This window comes from Rhinopithecus roxellana, chromosome 4 (assembly GCF_007565055.1).
Source record: "Rhinopithecus roxellana isolate Shanxi Qingling chromosome 4, ASM756505v1, whole genome shotgun sequence".
Classification (NCBI taxonomy): Eukaryota; Metazoa; Chordata; class Mammalia; order Primates; family Cercopithecidae; genus Rhinopithecus; species Rhinopithecus roxellana.
The window spans coordinates 119,656,891-119,669,932 of NC_044552.1; the positions used below are offsets into that span (position 1 = coordinate 119,656,891).

Below are 13,042 nucleotides of genomic sequence, written 5' to 3' on the forward strand. Positions count from 1 at the left end.
TAAGTCCCTTTATTTCCTTAATGAGCCATAGCAACAGGCACTGGGTTCCATCCTTAAACATATACAGTTTTACCTCATTAGACCTCCTTTTAGGCAGTCAGTAGTCACAGCACCATTAAAATTCACAGGTATGGCACAAGTCCTCTCATTAGTGGATAATCAAAGCACACGATATGCCCAAAAAGCCAAAATACAGGATAATTCAAGACCTTACTCCCTCTCTTCTTTACATACACATACATGTACTCCACAGACACACACACACACACATACACACACAAACACGGAAACACATGATAGGAATCCCTCATCTTGTACTGTTCTAGATAGGATTTAGTCTCTTTACTCCCAAGAAACAACAGTTTTGTCTTTGAAATATGAATGATGCACACCTCCATTTCTGAGTGTGGCATGCATCTTATGAAAATGGGCTGGCGAAGAAACTCACCAAGTCTCAAGGATCAGCAGTGAGTTCCACGGAAGGGCTTGCATCCCTTCTTATAAAGAGATCGCCTACTCAGTCAAGCCAAGAGATCTTCAGCTGTATTCTTCCAGCAGCAACATTTAACTTTAGGGGCTTGACATTTCATAGCAGTGAAACTCTTTCTCCCAAGTAGCTGTTTTTTTCTGTTCTGAAATCTGTTCCCCCCCACCAAATAGCAATGATGTTGACTCTAAAGTGAAACAAGGCACACTCTAGGCCTTGACTTTCCCCAGGAATGACTCAAAAGCAGTTCGGTGTTCGAGCCCCCTTTCAAACCTTTCTTCTCTCAGACAACCTTACTATTATCAGCACGGAAGAGGTCACCCATTTCCTTTCTGCTGTAGCAGCACTGCCTAAAATATGGTCCATGAAATGCTAGGCGCATGAGCTGCTCCAGAATATTTGGAAACAATACATGCCAGGCATTTCCCCTGCCATATATCATTTGCATACTGATACTTAATTGGTCAATTCAGCAACTCTTTGTGGTTTCCTCTTGCTTCCTGCCTTCTAGTGATTCAGCTACAGAACTGTTTAAATAACAGCAGATAAGTCAACCAATTCATCCTGGGGAGACTTTCCAGTTACTGACCAGTAAGGTGGTTTCCCATGAGGTCAGCTGTTCCTGAAAGCTGTATATACTTCCATCTTTCTCCCTACAGCTGAAATCACTGTCAGGAGTCCCCTGCTATCCTTGAGATCGGGGCAGCTGATTCAGTTCAGCCTAAGAGGAATTAAGTAAGAAGGAGATTCCAGGCAACAGTGGATTTCCTTTTCTATAATTTTATACCTTCATTCTTTATTAAAATACTTTTGTAGCATTAGGATGTGTGTTTGATAAAGATGTTTCTGGCAAAAACTACTTTCTTTAAAACCAAAGTTTGAGGAAATATAGGCAACTCCACCGTCTTATTCTCCATCCAAATAAAGAAGCAGCTCATGTCTACTAGAAAATCATAGTATCTGAGAACCAGAACAGACCTAAGAGATCATCTAGTCCATCTGTTTCCAAAATTTGTTTTCAGTGAAGAATCCTTTTTTATATGAATCCTTAAGCAGAACTGTGATATATGACAGTCATCATATTTGCTCTGGTTTCAGGTATAACATGACTGGAACCTGTGGTCTAGACTTACAGCATCCCCCTCACTCATCCCAACCAAGGCAGCTCCAAGATGCTAACATAGACCCTTAAGCCCCCAAAGAACAGGCTTAAAGATTATCAATCTGACCCTGAATTTTATAAATATGAAAACTGAGACCCATAAATAGAAATAATTAGTAAAAATGAGGGGATCAGACCTGCTGAACCTGTTGCTTCCTTGACTGTTTTGGTACCCCAGAGATATCCCTCCCAAGGCCTGGGATGCCCTTTCCTGGCTGCCCTGCTGTATGGGTTTTGCTGAGCAAGGGGGCAGTCGTAACACATGACCATCCCCTTGCATAGCATAATTATGCTGTTCATTGCAACAAGATATTTAACAAAGAATATGGCTTTCTTTCAATGGGTGTTTCAGTATGTGTACATTTTTTAAAGCCTCAATTATCTTTTCCTTCCTCTCATCACAAGCAGAATATCTCAGGAGTATATCTTTGCCAGTACCTGTGCTGGTGGAAGACACCAGCAGCAGCAGTGAGTACGGCTCAGTTTCACCCGACACGGAGTTGAAAGTGGACCCCTTCTCTTTCAAAACAAGAGCCAAATCCTGTGGAGAAAGAGATGTCAAGGGAATTCGGACACTCTTTTTGGGGTAAAGACCTGACTTTATTTGGGGTGAGAGAAGTGTGTTGTTAAGTGTGTCATTTTATAAAGGAAACTGTGATGTATGCCGCATAAATTTTCTCAGCATTCCAGATGAGAATTTTGAAGATCACAGTGCTCCCCCTTCCCCTGAAGAAAAAGATTCCGGATTCTTCATGCTGAGGAAGGACAGTGAGAGGCGAGCCACCCTTCACAGGATCCTGACAGAAGACCAAGACAAAGTTGTGAGAAATCTAATGGAATCTTTAGCTCAGGTAAATCCTTTCCCAGGTGCTTCATTTTCCAAAGGTTACATATTTTACCTGTGTCCTAACCACCTGCAGCTGTCACAGATGATGTGAAAGGCAGGAGGAAGCTGTAGTGCTCATGATAAACAAACCTACCCCAGTGGAAAAAAGAAAGCAAATCCTACAGTAGGGAATATATTAATATGAAAACAGGGAAACGCTTTTTTCACTGCATTTTTGAACATAAGCTATTTTTAAGTCAGAAGCAAATTTTTCACATTGATGACATTCCAGCTAGCCCCTACAAGGCTCTTTTACTCTTCATTCATTTGTTTATTCATTCCATCAATAAACACGCTTTAAGCCACATGAGTTGCTAATTCTGACAGAAGCACGAGGCTACCTGCCAGTCACTCCTCTCGGCATCTGGGAAACGTCAGTGAATACAACAGAAGCCCGGAGCTTGTGAGGTTACATTTAGATGGAGGGCGAAGGGCAATGGGAAGTAAATTGTAGTGAGTCTTCACTTAATGTAGTTGATAAGTCCTTGGAAACTGTAACTTAAGCAAAATTACATATAACCAAACCAGTGTTACCATAGACTAATTGATATAAACAAGAGTTAAGTTCCTATGGCATATTTCTGGTCACAAAAAAATGACCAAACTCCTAAATAAAGACTAAAACACTTCTAATATTCAACATTGAAATAAATGTGAACTCTATATACATTTAAGAAAGATTAATAAAAACAAGATAACTATCTACCCAGTTCAGGGCCATAGGTGGCCAGAACCTATTCTGGCAGCTCAGTACCAAGCGGGCACCTGCCCTGGACAGGACACTATTCCACTGTAGGGCACATCCACACACACCCACACTTACTCACATGGACCACGCAGACACACAAATGAACCTAACGTGCACGTCCTTGGGATGCAGAGGAAACCATATGTATTAGTCTGTTCTCACACTACTAATAAAGACATACCTGAGACTGGATAATTCATAAAGGAAAGAGGTTTAATTGACTCGCAGTTCCACATGGCTGCAGAGGCCTCACAATCACGGTGGAAGGTGAATGAGGAGCAAAGTCACATCTTACATGGTGGCAGGCAAGAGAGCTTGTGCTGGGGAACTCCCATTTATAAAACCATCAGATCTCATGAGATGTATTCACTATCATGAGAACATCATAGGAAAGACCCACCCCCGTGATTCAGTTACCTCCCACTGGGTTCCTCCCATGACACATGGGGATTATGGGAGCTACATTTCAAGATGAGATTTGGGTGGGGACACAGCCAAACCATGTCACCAGAGTACCCAGGGAAAACCACACAGACATGGAGAAAATGTGCAGACTCCACACAGACAGTGGCCCCTACCAGGAATCAATTCTTTTTTTTCTCATCAAGGTTATAATGAGACAACATTGGGCAAAACAATGTTATTTGAGGATCTGCAGTATATAATAGTTTAGAAGGCCAAATGTACTCTGAAATAAACAAAAGCTTGTCAGTGAAACTGTCATTCCTTGTTATACTAGTTTGCTAGGGCTGTGTCTTAGTCCATTTTCTGTTGCTATAATAGAATACGTGAGACTCAGTAATTTATAAAGGAAAGAAGTTTATTTGGGCTCGTGATTCTGGAGGCTAGGAAGTCCAAGATCCAGTGGCCCATCTGCATCTGGTGAGGGCCTCGTGGTGCTTCAACTCATGGCAGAAAGTAGAAAGGCAGCAGGGCTTGAGTGGAAAAAAGAGAGGGACAAGGAGAGCCAACTGGCTTTATGACATCTTGCTTTCCTGAGAACTAACCCAGTTTCATGAGAACTGCATTAATCCTTTCATGAGCCTCATGACCCAAATGCCTCTTTAAAGACTCTGCCGCCTCTCAGTATCATTACAGTTCAACATGAGTTTTGGCAGGACAAATCACGTCCAAACCAGGGCAAGCAACCATAACAAACTATCACGTACTAGGTGGCTTAAACAACAGAAATGTATTTTCTCACAGTTCTGGAGGCCGAAAATCCAGGATCAAGGGGTTGGCAGGTTTGGTTTCTCCTGAGGCCTGTCTGCTTAGCTTGCAGATGGCCACCTGCTTATACACTCAAATGGTCTTTTCTGGTGCATTTGCAGCCCTAATGTCTCTTCCTCTTCTGATATGGACACCAGCAACATCAGTTCAATTGGATTAGGGCCCCACCCTTATGACTCACTTAGTCCTAATTATCCCCTTTGAGGCCCTGTCTCCAAATATATCCCATTGAGCATTAGGGCTTCAACATGTGAATTTGGAGGACACAGAACCATAATACCTGGGAAAATGTGTTCCCTGGAATTCTGCATACAGATACAAGGAAGAATCCCCTTCCCAAATATTCACCAGGAGAAAAATGGATTTTCCTCAGCCCCAAGCTTCTTGTGGATACAACCTCCCCCAGACACGGTCATCCCTGGTATGACACTTCTCATCCTCTTTTAGTTCAGTGGGTACTGGGAACTCATCTACCTGCCTCCTTTACCGTGGCCTCCACCTGTCCTTCATGATCACTGTGGACTACTGCTCATAGCTTCTTCCCTACCTGTGTCCTGAGGAAATAGCTGCAAGAAAAGATTGGGGCTGGAGGAGTCCAGCCAAGTTTTTAGTCTCTCAGTACAACAGTTTACCTGTTCTCATCTTTTATTGAGATATAAATGGAGCAAAGCTCTCTCTTGGCTCTTACTAAACAATCTCAGCCTGTCTCTGTCTTGAGAACCTCACTGTGCTTCTTTGCTGAACATTTTATCGCCTTTGGAATTCCCTAACATCCATCTCTTTAGATCTCACAGAAGGAGCTGAAAAGCCATATATGTGCCAGTAGGGCCTCTGTGCAAGGAGAACTGAAATGAGTGTCTTCTACACGCTCTCAAAAACCTTGACTTGGGCCCTAAAGGAAAGCTGTCTCAGGCAGTTATTCTGAGGCGCAGGAAGAAGGTGCTCTAGAGTGAGGGGAAGCTGGCCTCTGAGTCAGGGCTCTAGAGTGCTCTAGAGTGAGGGGAAGCAGGCCTCTGAGTGTCATACATGCTTCGTGGCAGTGGAGACTGGAGCGGTCTCGAGCCATCAGCTTTCTCTCTGGCCTTTCCTTTGGCTCACTGTGATCATTCAAGAACTGAGAACAGGACTGGGTTGATCCAAGAAGAGGAACCAAGCTGGATGGAGAGAGCAGCTGGGCAGCACTCGGAGTTCATTCATTTATTCAACAAATACTTACTGAGCATCAGTCAAAGGCCAGGCACTGTAGTACGTGCTGGGGATACCCTGGGGAACCAAACAAAAGTATCTGCATCCCCTTGAAGGTGATATCCTAGTGGAAGAAGAAAAACTATACATATATATATATATATATATATATAACATATAGTAATAACAGCTAACATTTTCTTTAGGCCAGGTACTATTCTTAGTATTCCATGTGTATGTACTCATTTAATTTTCATGATAGTAGTACTATACCAGTAATTGTATTAGCATCCTCATTTTACACATGAGGAAACAGGCACAGGGGACTTGAGCAGTTTGCCAAAGTCATGCAGTCCTAAGTGATGGAGTTAGGATTTTGACCCAGGCAGTTTGGCTCCGAAGTTTTTGCTTTAACCACCACATTGCTCTGCCTTGCTGGTAGGCCTGATGGTGACAAGTGCTAGGAAAAAGATAAAGTGGGGTAGGGGGTAGGCATTGGAGGTAAAGAAGGAAAGTAAATCACCATTAGCCACTGCAGAGTGAAGGCCTCTCCTGTGGACCTTTAAGATGCTTGGTTTTAGGTCAAAAACACATAAAATCCAGGAATTGCCTAAATCTCTGCCCCCAAAGAATGCGCTTTTCCAGTACAGGAAATGCCAGCTTGTTGGGGTCTATTCTTTGTCTCCCTGCTGGACCATAGCACCATCAGGAATAGGACTGCCTTGGTCATCACTTCTATGACTGTGCTGAAATACTTAAATGTGGGAGTGGTTAGTCATATTCAATTGTTTGGTACCTCCTAGTTTTAAAGTGCATTTGAATGTTCTCTGTAAAAGAAGAAATGAAAGAAAACCTTAAAAGCAACCATCAGAGGCCTTAGTGGACCGGCATGAAGCTACCAGTGAGTACCCGAAACTGCTGAGCAGAATCACATGCTGAATCCATGATGGCCACGTGATGGTGGGGGCCCTTCTGACTGTGCTGTTAAGGATGCTGGGAATCCTTTCCTATGACATCAAATGGTGATTCAGTGGTAGAACAGGTCCTGACCCAGGTTGACAGCTGCTACTGCAGGTCATTGGGGCAGTAGAATATAATGGTTAGGAGCTTGGGCTTAGCTTGGATTTCCCTCTGTTTGAGGCCTCGTTCCATCACTTAAAGGCTGTGCAGTTTGGGCAATTGATTTAACCTCTCAGAGCCTGAACTTCCTCATCTATAATGGAGGAGTCTATAAGGTTGATATCAGGAGTAATGGAGATTGTGAGTGATTTAAATCATAACAGAAAATATTCCACAACTGTTAACTGTTATTGTTATTATCAAGCAGGCTAGTAATAGTTATCTAAATATCTTTAATTTTTTCTACAATCAATCAGAAATAATTCTTGTCATTGTATTATTTCTAGATATGTATTTATATTTAAGCCTACACTTTATAACAAAACCAAATCTAGATATTGGACAGGTCCTCAAACCTTAAACCATGAAAAGCCTTGTAATCTGTAACGTCCTTCTGAAATCCACTCCTGGTTTTTGAGGAAGGAAATTTAAAGGATGAAGACTGGAGAGCACCTTTGAAGAAGATTCTGTGTATTAGGGTTCTCTAGAGGGATAGAACTAATGGAATATATATATATATATATATACACATATAAAGAGGAGTCTATTAAGTATTAACTCACATGATCACAAGGTCCCACAATAGGCTATCTGCAGGCTGAGGAGCAAGGAGAGCCAGTCTGGTTCGAAAACTGAAGAATTTTGAGTCCAATATTTGAGGGCAGGAAGCATCTAGCACAAGACAAAGATGTAGACTGGGAAGCTAGGTCACTCTCTCCTTTCACATTTTTCTGCCTGCTTATATTCTAGCCACACTGGCAGCTGATGAAATTGTGACCACCCAGATTAAGGGTAGGTCTGCCTTTCCCAGCCCACCAACTCAAATGTTAATCTCCTTTGGCAACACCCTCATAGACATACCCAGGATCAATACTTTGTATCCTTCGATCCAATCAAGTAGACACACTCAGTATTAACCATCACACCCTGGTACTAGGAGCGCAGGCAATGCATACTGTCAAATCTATGCTGACACTGAGTCAGGCTCACCAGATACTAGCCAAGATGCTTGTTTTTGAAGGCACATGAATGAGTTAACATGGAGAGACAGGAGTCAGAACAGAAATAAACGATGACATAAGTAGATGAAATAGCCTGAACAGAAAACATTTCCCAGAGTAGAGCATGTTCCTTTGTAGGACAGTGGCACACACATCAAAAAACCAGAAGCAACATGTTTTTCTGTTGTAAAAACAAAGTTAACATCGAAAAATAAGTTTGTCATTTGAAGCCTGCTATTGGCAAACATGTTGCAACTGATTTTTTATTAAGAGAAGCTTCCAATTTCTGCATAACTCACATTTTTCTTCTTGAATATATTTTCATGGTGTTATGATTTTGCCTGTGAATCTTTACCTTGGGTGCAATTTAGTTTGTGGTAAGGAAAAAAACCAACAAAGTTTATAATGGTTCCAGTGTGATTTTAAAATATTCCTTGAATGACAGCTTTCAAGCTTTTCAGTATAATCTTATCTCATGAAAACATAAACATGAGACCGAGCTTCCAAATGAAAATATATTAAGAGAAAGAACTCAATGGTGCATTTCTTTTTTATTTTAATAGACTCCTAGAAATTATAATCTTCACGCCCAGTTGAGGAATTTTAATTTTAATGGTACAGTAAGAAAATGTACAATATAAAATAAAAATGAGATAATAGTTTCTTAAAGTTTCTTATAGTTTCTTACAGTTAAATGGGAACAAATAACATCCTACTCTGCTTCCTTAAAGAAGCAGTGTGGGCCAAGCATGGTGGCTCATACCTATAATCCCAGCACTTTGAGATTACAGCACTCAGGAGGCTGAGGCAGGCAGATCACTTGAGGTCATGAGTTCAAGAGCAGCCTGGCCAACATGGTAAAACCTTAGCTCTACTAAAAATACAAAAGTTAGCCAGACATGACAGGTGCCTTTAATCCCAGCTACTTGGGAAGCTGAGGCAGGAGACTCACTTGAAGTTGGGAGGCAGAGGTTGTAGTGAGCCGAAACGGCCCCACTGCACTCCAAGCTGGGCGACAAAGCAAGACTTTGTCCAAAAAAAAAAAAAGCAAAGCAAAGCAAAGAAAAAAAAGCAGTATGCCTTGCTCAAAGGAGAAAAGTTCCATTTGAGGTTGGGGAAAGTGGCTCACATCTGTAATCCTAGCACTTTGGGAGGCTGAGGTGGGAGGATCACTTGAGCCCAGGAGTTTGAGGCCAGCTTGGGCAACTTAGCAAAACCCAGTCTCTACAAAAAGTTAAAAAACAATTATCTGGGTGTGGTGGCACATGCCTATAGTGCCTAGCTACTCAGGAGGCTGAGGTGGGAAGAGACCTAGAACCCAGGAATTAGGGGCTGCAGTGAGCTATGATTGTACCACTGCACTCCAGCCTGGGTGACAAAGAGAGGCCCTGTCTCTTAAAAAAAACAAAAAGAAAAATTCAGTTTGAGAAAGAGCATTTGTTTGAACATTGTAATATATTTTAGTGTAATAAAATAGGCCATCAGTCCATTCTTAGAAGCAATTGCCTCTTTGATGGGTAAGGAGTAGTTTCAAGAATGAAGTTTGAGATCAGCCCCTCTTGGTTTCAAGGAATTGACACACTGTAAGGACAATTGAAGTACCAAGGACATGTTATAGGTAGACACGCATAGCAATAAGGGAAGTAGACTCTTAAGGAATTCCAACCATAGTGCCTGGCCGAGTCTCACAGACACTGAAAACAGAATATGAGCCTAAGGAACTTCAAGTTCCCGGAGTTTGCACATCTTTTCTCTGGCTTAGTTGCTGTTGACCCTCTGGGTGCGCATTTCTGTTTTTGTCCACTTCTCCTCTCCCTCCCTGATATGGTTTGGCTGTGTCCCCACCCACATCTCACCTTGAATTGTAATTCCCACAATTCCCATGTGTCATGGGAGGAACCCGGTGGGAGGTGATTGAATTATGGGGGCAGGTCTTTCCTGCGCTGTTCTCGTGATAGTGAATGAGTCTCACAAGATCTGATGGTTTTAAAAAATGCGAGTTTGCCTGCACAAGCTCTCTTTTTGGCTGCTGCCATCCACGTGAGATGTGACTTGCTCCTCCTTGCCTTCCGCCATGAATGTGAGGCTTCCCCAGCCATGTGGAACCGTAAGTCCAATTAAACCTCTTTCTTTTGTAAATTGCCCAGTCTTGGGTGTGTGTTTTCTGCAGTGTGAAAACGAACTAATACACTCCCTATTGTCTTTCTCAATTCCATTGCTTCTGCTTCTTTTCTTATAGTTGGACATATTCATGACCCTGTTTTATAATTTCTCTTTCTGGGCAGACTTTCAGGTTGAGATCCTATAGCTTATTGCTCAAATCTCTTTTTAGTTCCCAATTAAAATTTCTGAAAGAATCTTACGGTCTCAGTCTTTTTGGGCAAAGCTTTGTTATCTGACTGTCATGGCTACTGACCAGCGTGTGGGGCAGGTACCTTTTCTCTCTGATTATTTCTTGGTGTTGGTAGGAGGATTGCAGAGGAGCCATATAGTTCAAAATGTGGTCTTTCCTTTGGAGACATTTGGAAGTCCAGTTCTTCTCAGAAAAGGGTGTGGGAATTGGATAGGCATGGTGGCTCACACCTGGAATCCCAGCACTTTGGGAAGTAGTGGTAGGAGGCTCACTTGAGCCCAGGAGTTCGAGACCAGCCTGGGAAATATAGTGAGACCTTGTCTCTACCAAAAGAAAAAAAAGCGGGGACAGGGGGTATGGGGATAGGAGTCCCATGGCAGGTATATCCGGCATATGTTGACTGAAGGATTGTTGATTTTTATTCTCAGGGGTCTGAAGAACCGAAACTAAAATGGGAACACATCACAACCCTCATTGCAAGCCTCAGAGAATTTGTGAGATCCACTGACCGAAAAATCATAGCCACCACATTGTCAAAGCTGAAACTGGAGCTAGACTTCGACAGCCATGGCATTAGCCAAGTCCAGGTGGTGCTCTTTGGTTTTCAAGATGCTGTAAGTATGATATTTTGCCAGTGTTTTCCCACACACTAAAACTGGTTAGAAAAATAAGATAAAACATAAGTTCTGTTATTTTTCTTTAAAAATTCCATTGAACTCTGTTCTTTTTGGATGAAAAATGTGAGCTATTCGCCTCTCAGTATGCTTCTAAGTATCTGATTTGTTGTTTTGTGTGTTTGCATTCCCCAAATTAAAAACACATAAAACCGAATCACCATGGAAAATAACAAAATATTTCCCATGGCTGAACTTCCTTCTTATGAAATTATGTTGGGTCATTGTTTATTTTGACGACTTTAGCAACGTAACACACTTTAGTCATACATTTTCTAATGCTATATGAGAAATGCCATCTAGTGGCCACTGAGAAAAATTTAACAGTACAGATTGAAATGGTGACTGCTGAATAAAACCAGTACTTTTTTTTCCCAATTTTTTCTAGTTTTCATACAGAACATTTTTAACATGTTTGTTTCATAAATACCTACTCTGTCCTAGCCAGAAATATACTTTCAGAGTACAGAGCATCACTGATTAAAAATTAAAGCACATGATCTAATGAGAGATTGCTGAGAAATCTTCTCTCTAAAATTGAGTTGCTATGCAACACAAACTAAAGCTAGTCTTGTGTAACGGATTCAGAACCCTCTGTCTTATTCTTGGGTGAGACTTATCTGTGGAATTCAGTGCCAAAAAGCCTCAAGCAACCCCCAGAAGTCCCGTAGCAAGATATGGGAGACTGAAATAAGAAGGTTCTTGACGGTGGTTGTGGTATAAATCTGGAAGTATAATTTGATTTAAATTCCAAAAATTAATTCAGCCCTAATGTGTGCATTGCTTCTATGTAGAAAATGTCTTGACAATTTTATATGCAACATCAAATGATCCCCAATTTAAAGCCAAATCAGAATCCTTCAATAACCACTAGCATTCTCTGAGACACGGTATAAGCCACGTGGTCTTTATGCTATATTGTGGACAGGGACAAGAGTCCTGACTTGATTGAGGGCATAAGAAATTAAAGCAACTGGCAAAGCCTATCACTAATATTAAATGCTAAAAGCATGCTTATGCTGCAACTAGGGAAACCCAGCTGCCTGCAAATAGAGTGAAATAATTTCGCTAATTTGCACTTGCCCACACATTTGGCTTCTAGCCTACAGGTTGGAAAGCAAGTTTGCTGTAGAATTCAGACTGAGACCTATTGGGTTGTACTCCTGGGCCTTGGGCCAGGTCAGACACACACACACACGCCTGGTCTTACTTATTCACTGTCCAGGATGAGAATGAACCCAAAGTATGGGCCCTATGATGTAATTTGCTATGTAATAAAGAGCTGAAAGGAACAGGTCATGGTTATAACAGATCCCTCTTCCACCTAATAAGAATGTAAATTCTTTTGAGATGGAGTCTCCCTCTATTGCCTAGGCTGGAGTGCAGTGGCATGATCTCAGCTCACTGCAGCATCTGCCTCCTGGGTTCAAGCAATTCTTGTCCCTCAGCCTCCAGAGTAGCTGGGACTACAGGCACCTGCCACCATGCCCAGCTAAGTTTTGTATTTTTTAGTAGAGATTGGGTTTTGCCATGTTGGCCAGGCTGGTCTTGAACTCTGGCCTCAGGTGATCCGCCTGCCTTGGACTCCCAAAGTACTGGGATTACAGGGCATGAGCCACCATGTCCAGCCAGCATATAAATTATTTAAAGAAATGAAGATACCAGGACAAATTCAGCCTGGATGGATTTTCTAGAACAAGTGGGAACCTAGCAAGGGTTTACTTCCTGTGCAACTACTACAAGGAAGTCCTCAAATTGACTCTCTTCCAAACTAGGGGATTTTGATGAAGATGGACCAAGGACAGGCATGAGCTACTGGAGCTCCAGCTCTTGGCATGGGTTTGTGACTAGGTCACCATCTCCCCAGCCGCAGTAGGGATGGTGATTAAATTTTTGGAGTTTAAATAAAATTATACTTCCATAATCATACTATAGGCACTTAGAGGTATCTAACCAGAGCCCTGTTGGGGAAATAGCCTATTTTTTTAGAGGTCTGTGTGAGCCGACAGGTAGTAGAGTTAACCCAAACTTTAAGTGAGCTTGTCTTAGTCTTATGCTAAAAGCTTGTTTTTAGAAAGGTAATGCACATGATAAGTACATACAATGGAATATTATTCAAGCTTAAAAAGGCAAGAAATTCTGACACATGCTACAACATGAATGAAGCTTAGAGATGAAGCCAAGTGAAATAAACCAT

At 41.9% G+C, this 13,042-nt stretch overlaps 1 protein-coding gene across 3 annotated transcripts in view; it reads left to right on the plus strand.

Annotated features, from left to right (window-relative positions):
- Window positions 1-13,042, plus strand: part of MAP3K5 (mitogen-activated protein kinase kinase kinase 5) — a 252,403-nt gene that overhangs the window by 208,969 nt on the left and 30,392 nt on the right. For all 3 annotated transcript variants that reach the window (XM_030928710.1, XM_010379481.2, XM_030928711.1), the window contains 3 exons: window positions 2,058-2,235; window positions 2,332-2,500; window positions 10,600-10,785. In XM_030928710.1, the coding sequence (XP_030784570.1) occupies window positions 2,058-2,235; window positions 2,332-2,500; window positions 10,600-10,785 (533 nt within the window). The remainder of the gene's footprint in view (window positions 1-2,057; window positions 2,236-2,331; window positions 2,501-10,599; window positions 10,786-13,042) is intronic.